Here is a 22,055-nt window from a genome sequence, read left to right on the forward strand (position 1 = left end):
ACACTCGACATACTTACTGTTTCATTCCTTCGTGTCAAAAATGCAACTCAATCTGCAAACCTGGCCACAAAACACTGCTAAACAAACAAAGGCTAACCAGCTATAAACAGCAGGGTCATTTAAGAGACACAATTTTCAATCTGCTGCTGCTGCTTATATTAGCTTAGTTAGCCAGCTTTTAAGAGTTGATACAATTTTACATTTACAGGCTACGTCCACATGTACGCGGGTATTTTTGAAAACGCAGCTTTTTCTTTGCGTTTGGGCCTTTCGTCCACATGTAAACGGCGTTTTGGATCACTGAAAACTGGGATTTTCCTGCCACAGATTTTCGAAAACTTTGTTTTTGCGTTTACATGTGGATGAGGAAAAATGAGATTTAGTCACGCAACGTCAAAGGTGTGCGGCTTGTTGACGTCGCCCTGTGCACCACGTTATTGTTTACATGAGATGAATTTCTACAATGGTGGATATAGACAAAATATACACTTAGAGTTACAGTTACTGTCCCTCCATTTAGAAACTGTCATCTTTGTTAACTTTTTCCCTCCTAGGTTCTAGACCTTCTGATCGGCCAACATTGGAGAGTGAAATGGTGAATGCTGTCAGACAAGTTGGCATCTTTTATGCAAACTATAGGTGATGTCAGCAGCTTCCAAACAAAGGAGGTTTTTTGTTTAGGGAATACACATTTTTCAACCTGGCCTGTGTGACTGAGACCTTTTATACCAAGCTATAAACATGACTCTTAATAAGCTTAGCTGGGTATTTTAAGATGGAGCCTATTAGGATTCAGTTGCTTTTAGAGCATCTCTAAAGTGGCCACTACAGAAGCTGCATTTCTTTCATATTTCAGCCCTGGATGATGCTGCATGGACCTTTATCCACATTGCTGTTGCTGGTAGCAGCACTTTACCACCACTGAGAGACTCAGGCTCATTCGGAGTCACATCTGCTTGCTTAAATTAAGCCAATAAATAAATATTTTTTTATTTTTATGGACGTTTTATATCTGATATTTGTATATTGTAAGCTTATTACTATACAATGCAGGTATGGAAATAATTAACCAAAGAAAGGCTGGGTTTTTTCTCTGTCTCTCTGTTTGTTATTGTGAACAGTTTTCAGTGGTGTTCAGTTGGCTGCACCCACAAAGTTCAGCAGAGTTCAAATTTGCATATTTTTGCACCCCCCACTAAATAATGAAGAGCTTTACACAAAAACTGTTACAGTGATGATGTGTGCTTGAACAGGGATTAGTAAACATACTTAAAAGCACATCCAGTGGAATTAATTAACTCTTTTAGCTTTAAATTTGGTGTGATTTGTAAAGACCATTGTAGTTTGCCAACTTCTTTCTCTGTGCTGGGCCCATAAACACATTATTTCTCCTAATTAAGATATAGACTTGTGTTGTCCTCTGGTGAGTCCTTTGACACCACATCGTAAGTGATCCTCATTGATTTTATTTGCTCATTTCTTTTTAATTGCTAGGATTGGGTCCCCGTGTAACTGTACCTTCCCACAACCCACAGTTTATGAAGCCAATGTTTTCTCCTTCCTCCAAGAAAGACTTTCCACGATCTCTTTGAGATCATGAAGATGAACAGTGTGTCGGTGCTTTAAATGATATAGATAGCTTGGCAGAAGCCATACTTTTGCTTTACTTTACAGCCTTCAAGCTGTGTAACTGTGCTCAGTTCTGCACAAACCAAATTTAGTTTTTTCTAGAGGATTTAAGATTCATGCTAGTATGCCATAAGTACTGTACCTCTAAATTAAACCACACACACACACACACACACACACACACACACACATACAGACACACGGGCACTCGAACAAGTATCAAGCATTACAGTCTCAGTAACAGACATGACAGGAACAAACAAGGTAGCTGGTGGGGTTTTTTGCCTGTCAAAGAGCTGAAAAGGCTGGATGACTCACTTAGCCGAGTGGAAGTGATCTCCATATCCCCAGCATCATCAAAAAACAATGTCTTTTCTTTGTAATTGCTACTGGCTCTGCAGGATCTGCAGAGTACTGTTTTCCTGCATCTCTGGCACGAATGCTAACACCACTGCCCTTTATATTTACAACCAGCAAGTATTTTTTGTAATATTCTGAATTAACTAAGCTGTATGATTTATTTAACTGATTTCATCCACACAGGCATATTGAGTGTGGCAAGATTTTATCCTCCAATTTCACATTTGCAGAAGACATATTGTTACTTACTGTGGAGCATATTGTTTTGCATATTTATTAAGGTTGTGGCCAAATCAGATTCCACAGGAATAATTCATTAAAATAAAGATGGTAAAATAAAGTCAGTTAGCTTAACTTAAAAACACTGAAAGTAATGAAAAATCCATCCTGGTTCTGTTTAACGACACCTGCCAAGCTGCTTATCGACTGATACGTCCCAGTTGTTCCACTGAAATTTTAATCAGAGTAGCCATTTCCCAAAGATGACGCCTACCACTTTTGGGGCACTGCAGGTTTGCAGTATCATATTCAATTCCTTCACTTAACTGCAACATGCTTGGAGCTTGAGTTCAATTTGTTATGCAGAGGCCATTCTTATGTTCCCAAAGTGCTGTGTTCACCAGTGTGAAAATTTCAGCTCTGAAACTTGCTGCACGTGGGTGAGGCGTGCAGTGAGGTTGATGTGTGTAAGCAGATTATGAAACTGGGGAACATAAGCCCTTGGTAATACAGTTACTTTTTGGGTTATCCATCACAGTGAGCATTGCATCTGCTCTTAATGTTTCCTTTACCAGTATACATTTGTTTCCCTGCAAAAAACAGGAAAATTAACAGAGAGGCAGCAGAATTGGGTTTTTATTTTCTTGCAGCTGGAAAAGCAGAAAAATTGCCAATGTAAAAAGACATTAGAGTTGGTGGAAGAAGAGACATGGTATTTGAGGTGTCAGATGAGCTAAAGTAAACCAGAAATAGCTGAAAGCCAAACAAACTGAAAAAGGTCCTATCAAGGATTTTTTGTTGGTGTTGTTACTGAGCTACAATCCAGCTGTAAGTGCCTGGCCGTGCAGGCTGCTAAAAGACAGACAGAAATGTTGGCAGGGTAGAGAATCTTTTGTAATTGATTCACCTCTTACAGCTGCACATTAGAAAAAAATGTTACAGGAAAATGATGTGATAGCGTAATCATTTTGGCTTTGTTTTTGTTTGGTTTAGATGGCACAATTTTAAAGTGGAACGATTTTGCTTTCTTTCATTTGTTACAATGTTAGATAGTTTCAAATAAGTTCAGTGTATGTACATCTTATCTCTTTCAGCCAAAAGCTGCTCTAAATGCATTTTTATTTTTTAACACAGCAACCACCAGCTGCATCCTACGTTTTTCTGCTGCTCTGTTTAGGACTACTTTATAAGTTTTGTTGGTTATGAAGTAAAATTACATTTGCTTTCCATTTTTTGGGAAAAAAGCACTATACTACAGTGGGTACAGTTTCTTTTTGTCAGTCAGTTTTTAGCCTCAGCCTCAAGCCAATGCACTTGTCCATTAAGGCAGGAAATATCGAGTATGAAGTAGGTTTTTCGGTTAGGCTGCGCATGTGCTGTCAGCTTTCTAGTTCCAGATCAGACTCAGTCTCAAACATAAATGGATAGATTTAAGAAGTGACCATTTTAATCAGGAACTTATATTTTATAGTATTTTTGCCGATTGTTTTCAGAACCTGCACACAAGCAGCAGACGAGGCAGTGCTGCTGTAACGAGGCAAAGCAGCAGGAAATCAGAGAAAAGAGAGAGAGGGAGCTACAAAGAGACGGCTTGTTTCAGACTCAGGATGAAGTGAGGTGCTGCATGAAGAGCTAGCATAAGATAAATAAGGATTTTGGAGCTGTGAAACATGCAAAGCTGTTCTGGTAAAGTCCAAGGATGATTGAAGCTGGACTTCTTCAAGGCAATCCTATAGGTTCTGTGTAAGTGATAGTAGAAGGTTGAGGCTTATCGTCACAAACACGAGTGTTACCAGGAATGTCTTTAAGGAAGGATGATGAACATTATATAACATGTGCATGTCAGTTTATCCTGTCATACTTCAAATAAAGCACAAATGTGTCACTTTACTGTGAAACACAACTGCAGAACCCTAATGTGTAATCATTGGCATGTCTGTATGTTCTCATCCTCTCAGCTCTTCAAAGGCAGATCAGTGAGCCCTGTGGGCAAAAATTATTCCATGGCTTTTTCCCAGTTAGTCTTGTAAGGCCCTCATATGTCACATGCCTCGTGTTTATTTTATGTTAAAATTTAGCATAGCACCTCTACAACACGGTGGAGCTGAGAGTTTAAACAGGAAGATCAAAAATTCTGTACATATGTTTGTATTTTCTCAGGCACTCCCACATCATGAATGCTTAGCAGGTGCTGACTAGCAATTATATGCTGTGATCGACAAGAAATGAAAGAAGACAGCAGGTGCACTGTTGTATTTAGGTGAGCCATTCCGCCACTGAACAAAGCCAGCATGGTTTGTCAAAAAAAAGCAAAGCATATAAACAGCGATACCCGAGTGCAGTGACGCAGTGATTTGCCCCTGACGTGGCGCTTCTTTCCATATTAAAGTGGCAGCATTGTTGTTTTATAATTTATGATTATGGAACTGTTTACTGACCATGTTTACTATGTCAACCAAACGACTTGTTCAAAGGGAGCGAGTCTCACTCGGGAATTCTTCATTCATTCATCACGATTACAAGCAAAACATGAAGTTGTGAATAAATTTAGGTTAATCATATCCGTTTGCCACCACTTTGTGATATACAGTGGGGCAAAAAAGTATTTAGTCAGCCACCGATTGTGCAAGTTCCCCCACTTAAAATGATGACAGAGGTCAGTAATTTGCACCAGAGGTACACTTCAACTGTGAGAGACAGAATGTGAAAAAAAAATCCATGAATTCACATGGTAGGATTTGTAAAGAATTTATTCGTAAATCAGGGTGGAAAATAAGTATTTGGTCACCTCAAACAAGGAAAATCCCTGGCTCTCACAGACCTGTAACGTCTTCTGTAAGAAGCTTTTCTGTCCCCCACTCGTTACCTGTATGAATGGCACCTGTTTGACCTCATCATCTGTATAAAAGACACCTGTCCATAGCCTCAACCAGTCAGACTCCAAACTCCGCCATGGCCAAGACCAAAGAGCTTTCGAAGGACACCAGGAAAAGAATTGTAGGCCTGCACCAGACTGGGAAGAGTGAATCTACAATAGGCAAGCAGCTTGGTGTGAAAAAATCAACTGTGGGAGCAATCATCAGAAAATGGAAGACATACAAGACCACTGATAATCTCCCTCGATCTGGGGCTCCACGCAACATCTCATCCCGTGGGGTCAAAATGATCATGAGAACGGTGAGCAAAGATCCCAGAACCACACGGGGGGACCTGGTGAATGACCTGCAGAGAGCTGGGACCAAAGTAACAAAGGTCACCATCAGTAACACACTACAACGGCAGGTAATCAAATCCCGCAGTGCCAGACGTGTTCCGCTGCTGAAGCCAGTGCATGTCCAGGCCCGTCTGAAGTTTGCCAGAGAGCACATGGACGATACAGCAGAGGATTGGGAGAATGTCATGTGGTCAGATGAAACCAAAGTAGAACTTTTTGGTATAAACTCAACTCGTCGTGTTTGGAGGAAGAAGAATACTGAGTTGCATCCCAAGAACACCATACCTACTGTGAAGCATGGGGGTGGAAACATCATGCTATGGGGCTGTTTTTCTGCCAAGGGGACAGGACGACTGATCCGTGTTAAGGACAGAATGAATGGGGCCAAGTATCGTGAGATTTTGAGCCAAAACCTCCTTCCATCAGTGAGAACTTTGAAGATGAAACGAGGCTGGGTCTTCCAACATGACAATGATCCAAAACACACCGCCCGGGCAACAAAGGAGTGGCTCCGTAAGAAGCATTTGAAAGTCCTGGAGTGGCCTAGCCAGTCTCCAGACCTCAACCCCATAGAAAATCTGTGGCGGGAGTTGAAAGTCCGTGTTGCTCGGCGACAGCCCCAAAACATCACTGCTCTTGAGAAGATCTGCATGGAGGAATGGGCCAAAATACCAGCTACTGTGTGTGCAAACCTGGTAAAGACCTATAGTAAACGTTTGACCTCTGTTATTGCCAACAAAGGTTATGTTACAAAGTATTGAGTTGTATTTTTGTTATTGACCAAATACTTATTTTCCACCCTGATTTACAAATAAATTCTTTACAAATCCTACCATGTGAATTCATGGATTTTTTTTTTTCACATTCTGTCTCTCACAGTTGAAGTGTACCTCTGGTGCAAATTACTGACCTCTGTCATCATTTTAAGTGGGGGAACTTGCACAATCGGTGGCTGACTAAATACTTTTTTGCCCCACTGTATTTGTCGACTAGAATTTAGAGTAAACAATCTACGTGCTGTTTTTGTGACACCTTTCATGATGAGCTCAGGCATGTGGAGAAAGACAGCTTTGCGACATCAGCTTGGAGCGTTTGTCTGCAGACACTTTCTGCAGTTTGCACCAGCAGATGGTGAAAGTTATTCTTTCCATTTTCATCACTGCAACCCTGAATCACTAGGCAGGCATATATTTATGGGTACTGTGTAGCATTGTGTTCATCGTTTTTAGTACAGCTGAATTATCCCTTTATTAATTCATATTAATTGTGGAGGGGCAGTTGTTGCAAAAACAAACTATTAACAAATGATCACTGGAAACATACAGCGCTGTGAGAAAGTGTCTGCCACCTTTGAATATCTGTCACACTTAAATGTTTTAAATCATCAAACAGAGTTTTATATTGCACAAAGATAACCTGAGTAAATATAAAATGCAGTTTTTTAAATGATGACTTCACTTATTAAGGCCCTACCTACCTGACCCTGTGTGAAAAAGTAATTCGTCCCTAAATTTAATAACTGGTTGTAGCAACCTTGGCAGCAGAAGTTGCCATCAAGCACTTGTGATAGCTGGCAATGAGGCCACTCTTCTTTGGAGAATCTTTTTAAATTCAGCCCCGTTGTATGGTTTTCAAGCATGAACGGCTGTTTAAGGTCACACTAAAGCCATGGTTCCTTTTTTGCCATGCCTAGCAAAAAAAACTTTTTTTTGCTAGGCCCCCCTTTGTTTAATATGGAGACCCGGAAGGGACATGGGAGATAAAAAAAAAATTAAGATGAACTTTTGTGAGATCTTGCAAAGAAAAGTAATTCTGTCAGGGAGACCTACCTTGGCACTTGTGCAGGTGAAGCCAAAAGCTACACCTTCGTCATATTTTCTAGTATTTTGCTTGGAAGGAAGTTGGTTTGGAAACATATTTGGCGATGCTTCATCTTCTGCTTTGCCTTTGTGTGGGAGCCCTGTCTGGCGGGCCCCCCACTTTGGGAATCTCTGCACTAAAGCATCTAAGTCTCATTTAAGTTCAGACTTTGACTCGGCCACTCAAACAGCTTTATTTTGGTTTTTTTAGCCACTGAGACGTGGACTGGTGTGTTTCACATTATTGTCCCGTTGCACAGCTCAAATACAGATGAGCTTCAGGGTAGAAACTGATGGTCGGACGTACTGAATGCAGAATTTATGGTCCCATCGATTTCTGGAGTTCGTCCACGTCCTAAATCAGCAAAGCAGTCACACACTACCACTGCCATGTTTGACTGTTGGTATGATGTTCTTTTTTTAAAATGCTGTGCGCAGTTTTACACCAGATGTAACAAGACTCGAGTTTAGCTTTTTTCTCGACAGTCCAAAGAATATTTTGGCACAAGTCTCGTGGTTCAAATATAAGATGATCCTTTGTGTTCGTTTTGGGCAGCAGTGGTTTTCTCTTTGAAACCGGTGGATGCCATTTTTGTCCAGTCTTTTTCTTATTGTTGAATCATGAACCTTAACTTGGAAAAGTAACACAAGTTCTTTACATTTTGTTCAGGGTTCTTCTGTGACCTCCTGGTTGAGTCGTCAGTGTGCTCTTGGAGTAATTGTGGCCGACCATTCATGGAAAGATTCACCACTGCGTTTTCACCATTTGTGGATATTGGTTCTCACCATAGTTCACTCCAAAGCTTAGAAATTGCTTTGTAACCCTTTCCAGACTGATAGATGTCAATAACTTTGTTTCTTAGCTGTTTCTTTAGATCGTAACATGTTGTGTTGCTTATTGAGGTCTTTTATTCAGCGTTGTGGAAGTAATCAAATAAAATTGACCCCAGCTTTCCAAAATATGTAGTTAATCAGTCAATTTATGATTAAACAAGGGCTACAACAATATGTAGACTAAATGTAAAGAATCTCCGCTTTACTTGTTTATTATAAACTATTCAGCACCCTAATCTGTGTTAATAAACTCATCTTTACTTTACAAAATAAAACCTACATCTCATTCTTAGTTGGGACAGTGATATTGTTTTAATCCCTATTGAGTAGGAGTAGGTCACACATGAATAGAAGGGATGAATGGCTTGAAGGGATCATTTCCGTACATTTGACTTGACACTCCTCCCACCAACTCCAGAGCAGTCATGCACAGCCCAGTGAGCTGTCCTTTTTTTTCACTTGGGTCAGTCTGGCTTATGTGGTGTGGTGTGAAAAAGTCCAATATGTTCCACCAATTAAACCAGAGTGTGATTCAAGGGGCAGTCAATGAATAAGAAGAGAAATCATTACGAACAAGTCCCATTTTAACATAGATTTTTTTTCAGTAATTTAACTAACCCAGGTGAATCTCATTTGTGCTGCTACCTATAAAGGCTTAAAAATGTCACAGCATCACATGTGAAGAAACAGGGAAAAATCAAAATGTGTGTTTTCCTGAACTCACACATTAAATTGTGAACGCAGTGTAGAAGGGAACAGTGTCATGTTTCATCATTTATTAGTTCAGTGTCCTAAAATTAGTAATTTGTGGTTTGTTTGTTTGTTTGTTTGTTTGTTTTAATGAAACCAGAGAACACATACTGTGTGTATTATACCAGATCTTAAACTTACCGATGATGTCTGGAAAAAATGCCCTTCTTGTTTAAAATAACAAAAATGAAAAGGATTCAGTTTAATCTACCAGTGAAAAAATAAACTTACGCCCAAATCCATTCTTAAAGTTATTAAAAGTTATTAATAATTGTGCTAATTATTACTACAACTCTTTATTTTTTGCTTCTCAGCTTCTCATCATAGTGGCTGATTTTCACAAATTCATCCACGACCGCTGTGTGTACCGAGGGACTCTGCAGGTAGTTTGCTGGAGTCTTTCCAAATCCCACAGAGTGACAAAAAAGGGAGAGTTTTCTGCTAGAAAATCACCGAGCAAGCTGCCTGAAGCAAAGTTGGCACCATGCAGCAAGCAATAAATAACCATGCCAATACAGCCCACTGTGTCTATCAATGGATAGATGGATGAATAGTAGTACAAATCAATTGTTCATTTGTTAGAAAAATTATATTTTTTATATTTACTAAAACTAAGGCCAAATTACAGAAGATCCCTATCAGATAATTGCAGTAGCAAAAAAAAAACCCTTTATAAAACAATTTATGAAGAACAATTAGTGTTTGTCATTGCCAGAAATCTCAGGATATCAAAAAGAGTAAAGCAGAAACAGAAATGACTGCAAATCTCTTTGTGTTTCTACTTTTGGGACCTTTGCATTCAAAGGCATTTTGAAGTTACCCGGTGAGGTGTTCCCTGCCAAAACATTTGGATGTAAATCACATATTTCTACAACTTTGTTTAAACATCTGTTCATAATGTGAATCTGGTGGTCAGTAGACAGGAAAATGTCCCCACGAATGAAATCTGAATAACATAAAAGTCAACATTGTCTTTGTTGTCTCGAAGCCTTAAAATTGCATTTCCAGAAAGAAATCACTTACTAAACCATTTTCAATAAAGTCCAGATCCTAAAGTTAACTTTCAGGACTTTTCTTTTCTTTTCTTTTCTTTTCTTTTCTTTTCTTTTCTTTTCTTTTCTTTTCTTTTCTTTTCTTTGCTGCACAGTCTTGGTGACCCTACCCTGTGTCACAGTGGTATGTTTCATGGTGTGGTGATACTAATTGTACTTTTCAAATTATAGGAGGTAAACAGCTCAGTGCAAATTCATATCATTTACATAACCATAAACAGTGCTAAAACCAAACAATGCCCTGGATGGATGGATGGATGGATGTCACATTATATTACAACTTTCGTACCAGCTCTACGACCCAGTACCATGGCACTGGATGGATTAGTTGACTATACTAAAGGCCTTTTCTTTACTCTAGGGTGTCTCTTTACAGTCATCTAAATGTGTGATCTAACAGCAGTGATTGTGCTGCCACAATCACACATAGCAGCTCTGTTTGGTAAATGAAAGGCGTTAAGCGGACTATTGTAGAATAACTTCCAAAGCCTGTGAGCTATCTTTAAAGAAATATGTGAAGCCAGTAAGTGTGGCCATCACTATACCCAGTCCTCCTTTTTTTTCCATTTTAGGTCCTGTTTCAACACAACCAACTCTGGTCACAGAATGACTTCCATTGATTAGATTCACAAAGTATTTGTGCTTAAACTGTATACGTTGGGAAATGCAGAAGAATTCCAAGCAGAATAGGTAGCAAGCTTCCTGTTATCCATTTAAACCAGACTAACTGGGTCTAGGACATGAAGCAAGCCAAAACACTTAGACTGCATGGCAGTGAAGGGTAGTGGTGTCGATGGTATCACTTAGAAACTAAACAAGACAATTAAAACAGTACGTGAACTTTAATATCATTCACGGTTTCAAGATATATATTTTTTAAAGTTCTTGTATTTTATATTTTATCAGACGTCATTTAAGCATGTACAACTAACCCCCTCTTAACAGTTCATATGGTTGACTCATACTCGCAATCCATCAAATATTCATTAAGCTATATGAAAAATAGGCTGTCAGAACTCCACTGAGGATATCATTTAGGTCTTTGAGTCTTTTATGGAATGGGTAACAGAATTGCTGCCAATTTCCCATCTACTCTCACTGAATTCCACCGAGGCATTTTTCTTTTTTTGCAAAAGCATTAGAGAAGTACTCTGCTAAACATAGGCAGCTGAAGACTTCACAGGACTGAAGCTGGTCCCCTGCAATGACCTCCAGCCAGCTCCTGATGGAAATCTAACCAAGCATCACGCCCAATTTGAGACTACAGAGTAAACAAACAGGAGCGCTTTTCAAAGGCACAGGCACTAACAGAGCGAAGAGGGAGACTATCTGCGTCTGTATTCACTCAGTACGCTTTAAAAGCGAGGGCCTGGCATACAGTAGACAACATAGAACACAGACATGTTTGTTCGAATGGTAAATAATTTGCAGTACAAATTATATAAACTGAACGCATACACTATATAGACTTATATAGACACCTCCCCTTTTCCCATCAAAATCAAAGCTCTAGTTTTACCCATGAAAAGTAACATTTTAGTCATTAAGTTTAGCATCCTTAAAAGACTCATAATAAATTCAGATTTAACACTCATACTCAATGAATCCCTCATTGTCTGTCAAAATCTGAACTTTGGCATCTGAGATGCTGCAAATGCCCTTTGAGTGCGCTGCCTGTGAGTCTGATTTCTCTTCTTAAACAAGCAAAATGTCAAAGGAAAAAATAACCAATCTGAAACGTTTATTAACAACTTCATAAGTTAAACTCTTCAAGCTAAAGAGGCCCTTTTCAGATAGTTATTGCATCAGCAAACAATTACATACTAATCAGGGCAGAATACATAGTATATGTAAAGAATATTAACATACAATGGTTAAAATACAAAATGTAACATAAAAACAGAAATATTACAAAGTGAAACAATGAAATCACAGATATATTGTGGATTAATGGTTAGCTGTCAGTGATTTTCACACAAAGGCAAATGTGTCCAACAGTCATAGGCATAAGAAACTGGAATTCTCTCAGTGATCATCTTAAGTGTTGTACAAATGTTTCTCAATTTAAAATCTGCTATAAGAATAAAATGATAAACCAATATGAAGAAGTTGAAAATAATAGAATTTAATTGTAGAAAAATGATCCTTTTAGTTTGAGATTTAGTGGTATTGCTCATTGTTGAGTATATTGTTCTGTTTGCTTTGTTTTGTTTTGTTATGTGCAGAATATTGTCAGAGTGTAATTTTGGTTGTAAGTGCCTACTTGTATTATCACAGATAGGGGGCAGGTGTCAATAAGAATTTATTCTTCTTCCTGCTCCTTTTCATGCATGGAAACAGTGTTACTTTAATTGAAAGGAAGGTTGTGTATGGGAAATGAATTAGTGCTGTACCATGTGTGAAACAAAAAAATAAAATAATAAAATAATAATAATTTTCATCATCAATAGCTCATGTTGTTAAGACCGTTTATGTGCTACATAGACACTCAGCTCTCCCACCTTCAGCACTAGTAACCAGAAACATAATGTCATGTTGATAAATGTCTTTGTTAATCTTTCTCTTTATTTATTTTGTAAAGGTATCTGGTTTTATTTAAATTCTAGAGATTTTACAGTTTAAAAAAAACGTGGAAAACCTATCAACAAAGTTAAAGACAGAGATTGGGATCTTGTTTCTTCAGATCTTTGTCATTCACAGATAGTCAGATCACTGTGTAGTCCACAGTTTTGTCTGTGCTTGATTATAGGGATATTGTTTATAAGCACGCTTCGACCACCTTGAAGCCGCTTAACTCTGTGTATCACCGTGCGTTGCAGTTTAGCACAGGTGATTAATTTCTTACTCACCTTTGTATCTTACATGAAAAAGTGGAATGGTCCTCCCTAATGAATAAAAGCAGGCAACCTTGCATGAGGTTTATTTACAAGGCCCTACTGCATAGATTGTCAATGTCAGGTCCCAGGACATTTTATTAGCATTAGCTGTACTTGAAATGAAAATGAATTACTTTATACTACTTTATATTTTCCTGCCTACAAATGGAGACTACAAAAGAACTACAAAGCTACATTCTCTGATTTCATTGGAGCATTTTAAAAGGTCATATATATTTATCTGCAGCTACTCTTGAATATATGTTTCTTAATTTGGGATCACATATAAGGTCATTTCATTATGTGGTTGCATGTTTTTTGTACACAGGTCTCTCCTGAAAAAGAGCTCTCGATCTCAAACAGAGAAACAGTTTAAATAAAGGATTTAATAATAACAGTGATGTTACATATTAATGTTACACTTTCTCTTTTGAATAGGCTGTGTTGCAGCATGGCAGCTGCACAACTCTACTAGACCTGAGAGTTACAGCTTAATTTGTTAATTGTTAATACCAGGTTAGTGATTTAATCTTTGTTTTTAATAGATCCCTCTCGAAAAAGGTTAGTACTCCCTCTTCTGTACTCATCTGTCTCCGAAATCACTCCTCTTAGTCAAGCGGGTGAGCTTAATATCCTGCCCTGTCAATTGCCACTGAGAGAAGGGGGTTTTATATTTTTTAAATCTCATGATAGCCACTCTGAAATGCTGGCCTGAAGGCAGGAGCTAAACACATTCCACAATGGCTGGTCAGGACAGTCTTGAATGGTATTGGCTTTCCTCAGTGCCTCTGTGCTGCACTGTAATTGCAAGAGCTGTAGCTGACTTACCCCAACAATCTTATTTGTCAATTTTACAAGACCCCTAAGCTTTTCTTTAGTGAACAAGGTGAAGTTTCCACACAAGGCTAAAATGCATAATATTAAAACCGAGATTATGCAGTTCAATCTCAGGAAAAGTTCCTTAGAGCAGTCACGGGGGGATAAAGAGCTCAGTTTTGACTCTTGGGTAACGGTTTTATATTCTTTCTTTTACCAACAATCAGTGACTATTGATTTGGTTTAGCAACAATAACAACTTTCTGACCATTAGAAAGTAATTTCAGTTGCCTAAACATAATCACGCCTGAACCACAGGGGTGTCCGATTAGCACACACTCAAAAATCATGCTGACAAATGACCTGCTTTGCCATTTAGACATAAGAGCCTCTTGCCCTGATTTTTTTGGAGTGCTCAGTAGTTTGAAACTACTGAGCTGTTTTGAAACTGCATTTGCAAACTTGCACTGCAACAACAAAACATCAGCAGTGATGGGAGAGCGTCAGGCAATGTACAGATGCAGTGATGCTTTATTACAGTTTCCTTACTGTTAACAGACAAGACCCAAAAAAACAACAGCATACTCAAATGACAAGTATTGTCTCTGTAAACTTCCATTGTCGTCGTGTCACCGACTGATACGTTGCTCAGTTATGATAAACTTGGGCATTGTGTGTAATTTTGAGAGGAGCCCACACACTGCAGCTGGCTACTGTAAACATGTTTGCATCATATCTGTTAGTTGATGTTAAACGATACATTAATAACACGGCTTTTTCAAAAAGCACAGTTTTTTTAACCTGAAGCTGTGGAGCCATATTCACTAAATAATTTGTTGTCAGCAGAAGCAGTTTTCGATGTTGTTTAAGCATTTTATATTGCATACAGTCATTTAGACCTGATTTAAGTGGCCATGCAAGAGGATGGAAGTTCTGCTTTTTGGCAGCGTCGTTGCAGGCTTCGCCCCCACAGGCTTCAGACCTAGAGGCTACTTATCACTCCGTGCCAGAACTCTGGTTATAATCACATCTATTTAATGACTTACACATTTGATTCAAACATTACTGAAGACTCAGTGGAGCCAGAACAGTGTTTCTTCTGCCCTTTGGGCTAAATAGGCTTTTCCTGATTTGTTCACATCCCTGCAAATGTCACTGCACAGAGATAGACGTCTCCTTGATATCTCTACCCTTCCATTTAACCAGTGCTATACCCACAGACAAGACTTTTAATTACTTTTTGAGAGACAGGACAGTCTATTATCACACACATTATTTTCACCTCAGACATCTCCCAGCCCGACTCAATCAATAGTACCATTCTTCTGTATGAACATATTAATATCACAGTCTTATAATGAAAATGAAAAGTGTCAGGTTCGGTGGGTAATCTGTTTTAGGTATCGATTCGTGCCGAGAGTCGTCCAAGGTCACGGCCCCTGCTTTATGTATGTATGTATGTATGTGTATATAGGTGTGTGTGCACATAAAAACACACACTCGCACATGCCTACCAGTGGGTATATTTAGCTCTTTAAGCAACGCTCTCCAGCTTCTTAAATTGTTGATCTATTTGCCCTCGCCTTTTCTCGCAGTTAACTCCTCTCCCCTTACCTTTTCTTCTTCATGACTCTGCCTCTCTGGTGTGCTCTTCCTATATTCAGTTATGTCACTGAGCATTTGCAAATTAACCTAATGATTCATTTCTTACAGCAGCAGAATATTGTTAGAGCTTGGCATCTAGGCTCATCACTCTGCACAAATAGTCTATGTATAAAATTGGGAAGTGACGAGCAAATATTGCCCAGAGCCTACAGGTGGTAGAGGGTCCAAAACAACAGGCAGCAGATGCAGGGCACGAGCACCAATGACATGTCAGAAAGAGAGATGGGGACATTTTTATGCCTTTGTAAAACACTGAAATGGGAAATTGGGTGTTTTTGGTGTGTTGTGAGAAGGATCTATGGTTTTGTCCCTGTTATTTATATTTACAGAGCGTCACCACCTTCTTTTAAAAAGGAAAAATTGTAATATAGGGCTGTCAAAAGATAATTAAGCTTCTGGGAACTCTAGACCGACCTGTGGTACAGGCATTATTCTCACCTATGCAGGTGTCCAAGCTCTGCAGCAAACTTGGATAAGATGAAGGGGCTGTCTCAAAAGCTAAGATAAGAAATTATTTAACTAGACCATTTTTTTTTAAAGATTGCTCAAAGACTTCAAATTCCAAGATACAGTTTTGGCAGCATGATACTAAAGTCACTGTACAGCAGGAAACCTCCCTGGATAAACACGACTGCCAAAGACTTAATGAAAGGAAGAACAAAGAATCTGCAGAGTATAAGAAGAACACTAAACAAGCAAGGACTTTGTCAAGAAAATATTACATAGCTATATTTTTCAGCTGGAAGGTTTCATCAGGGTTTTGAAATAAAATACAAACACAGACACTTAAGTAACACAAGCCATGACACCGATGATTTATAGGTGTGTTGCTGGAAAAGAGAGCAGGCTACAAAATTCACATGGGAAATCAAAACTGTGAACATCTACCAGATGTAGCAGAGTATCTGTCTTCACAGCGAAACACGTGAGAATCAAAACGCTGCTAAAGTGCCTTAAGACTCGTTGCTTTGTTTGCAAGCAGGGACTTCATGACGGCACTTTTGCTGCACACTTTTACCGAGTAAAACAAAACACAAGCGGACTTAAATGTGGACGAAAGTAACAGATCAACCTGTAGATTGAAGGATTCTGTTAACAGAGTGATGAGACTAAAGTGGAACTGTTTGGATCCATGAATCAAGATGTCATGTTGTTTAAAAAGAGACAATCCACTGAAGAAGAATGTGTTGGCTTAGGTCCCGAGATGATTGGTAATCAGTTCATTAATCATTCCTGGTGCGTCATTCAGTAGCCACCGGAGTCTCAAGAGATGTTATTCACTGAAAATATTCTGACACATTTAAAGAAAAGAAGATGCAGCAATTAAATTAAGACAAGCTGCATGTTTTGGCTGCTGAGGATTTTTGTTTTTGCTTAAAATTCATAATCATACCCTATGTCGTATGATGTTTTTCTGGGGGAAAAAACAGGCACACAGCCTGCCACTGTTTGTGAATATGTGTGGGTTTTGTTTTGTTAATATTTTTATCCTTTTTTTAGTCATAAAACTAGATTAAAGATATTTAAGAATTTAGCCTGGTTTCATGGCAGTTCAATTTTGAAAACAATTTTAATTTTAAATTATTTTTTTTTACCGTTCTTTCATACAAATTTTATTTTGTGTCCATGAACACAACGTTTAATTTAGCCACTTTTATATGTACTAAGAGCTCCAACAGGAGGCAGATGGTTGCTCCTCCCTGGCCTGGTTCTGCTGGAGGCTTCTTCCTGTTAAAAGGGAGTTTTTCCTTTCCACTGTTGCCCAGCGCTTGCTCGTAGGGTCTCATAGGTCTAAACCTCACAATATAAACCACCTTGAACTGACTGTTGTTGTGATTTGTGATAATACTCAAATGCAGTGTTAACATACTGATACTCACTCATAATGGAGAAGCAATCCATTTGTGTTAAATATTTCTAAACTGACATGTGTCCTCTGTGTTTTGACAGATGCCATGCTGCTGGTGGCAGACAGGCTGCAAGGCCCCTCAAATATTGAAGCAGTTATACAACCAATTGACATCAAGATCTCTGACGCTATCATGACTATGCAGGACAACAGCATGCAGGTGTCAGCCAAGGTATTGTATCCTGAAGAAGCCGTGCTGACTTTGTTGAATTTGTGCTGAAAACAGTGTTTATACACACACACACACACACACACACACACACACACACACACACACACACACACACACACACACAATATCTGACCTGATAAACAGTGTGTACATTTTTAAGTAGTGTAAAACCACAAGTAGCATAAAAAATTGCCTTGTCTAATATCTCATCCAGGAAATAATGAGCATAATAACTGGACTATATTAGCAGTCCTCAACTTCTCATCTCATTGCCCATTTTAATTTTGTTATTCATATGAATCTGCATGATTCAGCAGAAATATGTCAATCTGTGAAATGTAAATGCAACATATATTTGGAGCCCTGTGACAAGTTTTTACACATAACACAGTCTCCTAAACATCACAATTGTATTCGCATATCTAAAATTTGGGACAGGACATATTAACGTTTTCGCAATATCATAAACTGCGATGCATCCAAGGAATCCACACAGGGCAGAACCTCTGGTCTTCACATTTCCTGTGAATGAATTTAGTAAGCCATTTCATAGTACATGAAGGAGGTTTCTAGGAGACAGATTAACATGCAGTAGAAGCTGCTAATTCTGTCTTTGTCCTCATTAGACTTCAAATTGCAAATTGGTCTTTGGCATATTTTAAATATGAAGTGGCACAATTAGGATATTATCACACAGTGGATGGTTTTTCACTACCTTTCTTGTCAAAAGGCAGCTTTTTCACTTCATCATTGTTATTCTGATGGTTTCGTGTGGCCCATCTCCATGCCAGAGTTACAAAAGTCACTCTGAATTAGCCGTCACATTGTCTCCCATATCAAACAGCTGTCAATGTGCAACTTAACCCCTTGTCAATGCACTTGACGTCTCACTTCTCTGAGGCTGTGCTTGGCTGACAGATTGGTGTCAGATTATAATCTTTCACATTTTGACCATTTCCCTGAGCTGTGTCTTGTTCTTCGTTTACTGCTCCTCAAACCTGTTGAAAACTATTTTGCTTGTGCGATGTGCAAGATATTGGAAGCATAATCATGGTGAAGAATCGCTAAATATTAGAAAAAAGCAGTCTCTTGTCATGACAGCCGTCTAATACATCCGGGTGCTCCATCACCTACTGAGCCAGGGGCCAGTAAACGTGCCAGGGATGAATGCTAACGAGCTGTGCTGTTTGGAGGTGTCTTGTTTGGGCCTTAAAAGCAATCTGCTGTTCATATGAACCTCTATGAGCCACACACTGATTAATGTGAGATTCCAGTGGTAAATCTGCACTTCTCAAACCATAAACAACTGAACTTTTGTTTGTTAAGTTTAAGAACTTTCCTTTTTAAAAAAGCCAATGTGTGTGCGGGTTTACATTGTTCCCAGGTAGTTACTTTCTCTGTATCTCTCAGCCATGTAACACTAAATATTACAAAATGCTACAATTCTGCATTTTCCTCTCCCAAAAGTTTTCCTATTTGCAGTTCAGAATAAAATAAGCCTATTACTTTTATCTCTTCTGTACGCTGACAGCTTCATTTCAGTTGTATTTTGTGATAACGTGGATGCAAAACAAGGATGCGACACAGAATCCTGGTCAGATGTCAGATTTTCTTAATTTTATATCTCGCTAGGACGACTGAGTAACAACATATCAAGGGTTAATTCCTTTTCTCCCAACAATATCACACTTCATTTAAAAAGAGACTCATCACTGATAGACAGTATTGGTTCCAGGACGGTTCTCTACAGTTTGGCTGTCTCAAATCACAGAGCAGAAATGGTGCTGAGAGCAAATTGACAGAGGGAGAAATATCAGTGGTAGAGCAAAGTACAAGTTTTGTGGGATCAAAATGACGTGTAATCTACAAAGTAACAGACTCAGCCCTGGCTCGGTGCAGTTTTGTGCATCCTCTGAATGCTGACAACTAAATTATTTATCACAGCAAAGTTCGCTGTCATTATTATGAGGAAATGTTGCATTATTATTACAAAACTGGGCAGTTTGTCCTCTTTTCCCTGGCGTCTGCCTTTTCTCTGCGGTAACTTTGTGTACCTCTCTTCTATTTTTAGGTCTTTCAAGGGTGTGGCCAACCAAAGCCATCAGGAATAGGCAGGTCTGTGCGGGGCATCTCAGATGTGTTCAGTGGGCGTTTCAGGCCCTACACCCCTGAGGAGAGGCCAACCACTGCAGCTGGAACAAGCCTGGATAGACTGGTATGCACTGAGACTAGATAATTTCGCCAGTACTGTAAACCTGGATTGAAAAATGCAGTTATAAAAATTGAATGAAATAATAATTACCTTTGTGATTTAAACAGCTCCAGAGATGACTGAAAGATGAAATAATTTATGTGGAAGAACTGATCCATTCCTAAAGCAAACCTTGAATACAAAGCCTTGGCTTTAAAGCCTAACTCATGCGGTGATAATGCATGATGATTTCCAGTAAAGAAGTCAGGATTCTGCCAACAAAGGATGCAGAACACGCTTCCTTTCTCACATTTTTCAAAAGCTCAACTGATTTCCACTCTACAGAAGTGGAGTGTTTTTGAAATTTTATTGGCAGAGGCAGACTCGGTGGTGGCATGCTGAGTTTAAGGTCGACTTACTGGGGCTCATGTCAAAAGGCCAGAAAAAATAGAGGCTTGTTCATATAGTCCATATAGCCCCCAGGTGCTGTGTGACTTCCACTGCTGCTGTACTCAGACTTAAAATATTTCTGTTCTTGCCCTCGCTGCTGATGGTTACAGAGAAGAATCACAACAGCACGCGCTTTTTCAACACAAGCTGGACATGTTGTTTAATACATATTCCTCGTGAGCATGAGTGAAGGGTAAAGCCCAAGCCTTATCCTAAAATGTGCAAAATGTTGAGTGAACAACAGCGTACAAAAGATTCAACATCCACCCACCAAACGTCAGAATGATGAAAAAATGCTAAGACATTAATTGAGGCTACAAAAAAGGTCTGCAGAGCCCCCTGATGCTACTGAGGCACATTGTGTAGGAGGCTGTCAACGTCAAGCTTCGCTATAGAGCTGCGCAGAAGCCCATAAGTTGATACAATGTTAAACCGGGCCTCACAGCCCACGACTCCTCATCTTTTCCCCTGTTGCTACAAAATATGTGCCGCTGTCATGTAGCAGCAAAAGCGATGCACCTGATATTAACTAAGCTGTGTGTGTGTTTCATGTCAAGCTGACTTATTCTTATGGATATGAAACACACTTGTATGAGTAGGCATGCCTAACATAAAGCACTGTGGTCATAAAGAGATAGACATGCTAAGGAACAATCCTCCTTCATGTTGTTTACACCAAATTCTGGCCCTGCCGTCTGAACGTCTCAGCAGAAATGGAGACTCATCAGACCAGGTGGCATTTTTCCAGGCTTCTGTGGCACCAGGTGTGGTTTTCTGCTGCTGTAGGTTTGATGTGTTGTGCGTTCAGAGACACTCTTCTCCATACATTGGCTGTAACGAGTATTTATTCGAGTTGCTGTTGCCTTCCTATCAACTTGAAGCAGTCTAGCCACTCTACTCTGACCTCTGGCATCAACAAGGCATAGAACTGCCTCTCACTGGATATTTTCTCTTTTTTGACTGTTCTCTGTAAACTATAGAGCAGATAGTTCTGGGGGGGTGGGGGAATTCCAGGAGATGAGCAGTTTCTGAAATACTCAGACTAGCCTGTCTGGCACCAGCAACCATGCCACGTTCAAAACACATTTCTTCCCAATTCTGATGCTCAGTTGGACTCATCTTGACCTGTATGCTGTATGTCCCTAAATGCATTGCATTGTTGCTTTGTGACTTTCTGATTAGATAGTTGTGTTAAAGAAGCAGTTGAAGAGGTGTACCTAATGAGTGGATATATTTTAGGGCAAGAAAAAGTTTCATTGTTTTTTACTTATAAAAGTCTGAAATTGTTACTATTCCTGCTGTTTAACATAATATGGCCTTCTACCAAATCTTTAATGAATATGTTATGTTTCTCGACAGTTACTGCTTTAAGTAAATTTAGTTAAAAGACAATTGTGAAGTAATACTAACAGAATATCAGCTGAAGTGTGCACTCACACAGGCTAGAAAAGCTCCTTATGCTGTGATTTTTTCCTCTGGCCAATCCATTTAGACGATGTTTTTTTATGTAATCCTCACTCCAACTAGTAAATCCGTTTATTAAACACAGTATTGTCTTTTAAAATAAAAGGTACATTTTATAATCTTCAACTGTGCAAGTTGTTCCATGGGATTAAAATGGAAAAAAGGAAGGAGCAGAGACGTGATTACAGGCAGCAGAGAGTCTCCATAAGTAGTCTTTACTCCAAAAATAGCTGTAATTGTTAGGAATACCACAGTGACTGTATAAAAGATGTCCAGAACCTTTAAAGTGTTATTCTTGAACACTCCATATCTTTACACTCAGGCCTCATTTGAAAATTAGAACCAAATCCACTTTTTTCTGATTCATAACATGCACATTAAAATGTGTGGGAAAAATCTAAAAGGCAAAAGCGCATTTAGAGAAAACCCACTGGTTACTATCTTTAATAATGTATGCTTACATGCACTCCAGCCTGCTGCTTACAAAAGATTTGAAAAGTTGTTCCAAGAAGTGGGAACTGGATAGCTCAGGAAAACATATCTAACCCGTTCTTCAATGTACTTGCATCTCACTGTGTAAATTTATTAGGTGTGT

The 22,055-nt window shown here is 39.1% G+C and overlaps 1 protein-coding gene across 2 annotated transcripts in view; it reads left to right on the forward strand.

Moving 5' to 3' along the window:
- Positions 1 to 22,055, forward strand: part of LOC102798074 (glypican-6-like) — a 143,942-nt gene that overhangs the window by 86,494 nt on the left and 35,393 nt on the right. For both annotated transcript variants that reach the window (XM_006780324.2, XM_006780325.2), the window contains exons 5-6: positions 17,225 to 17,355; positions 19,427 to 19,570. In XM_006780324.2, the coding sequence (XP_006780387.1) occupies positions 17,225 to 17,355; positions 19,427 to 19,570 (275 nt within the window). The remainder of the gene's footprint in view (positions 1 to 17,224; positions 17,356 to 19,426; positions 19,571 to 22,055) is intronic.

Source organism: Neolamprologus brichardi, chromosome 1 (assembly GCF_056152115.1).
Source record: "Neolamprologus brichardi isolate AB-2024 chromosome 1, ASM5615211v1, whole genome shotgun sequence".
Taxonomy (NCBI): domain Eukaryota; kingdom Metazoa; phylum Chordata; class Actinopteri; order Cichliformes; family Cichlidae; genus Neolamprologus; species Neolamprologus brichardi.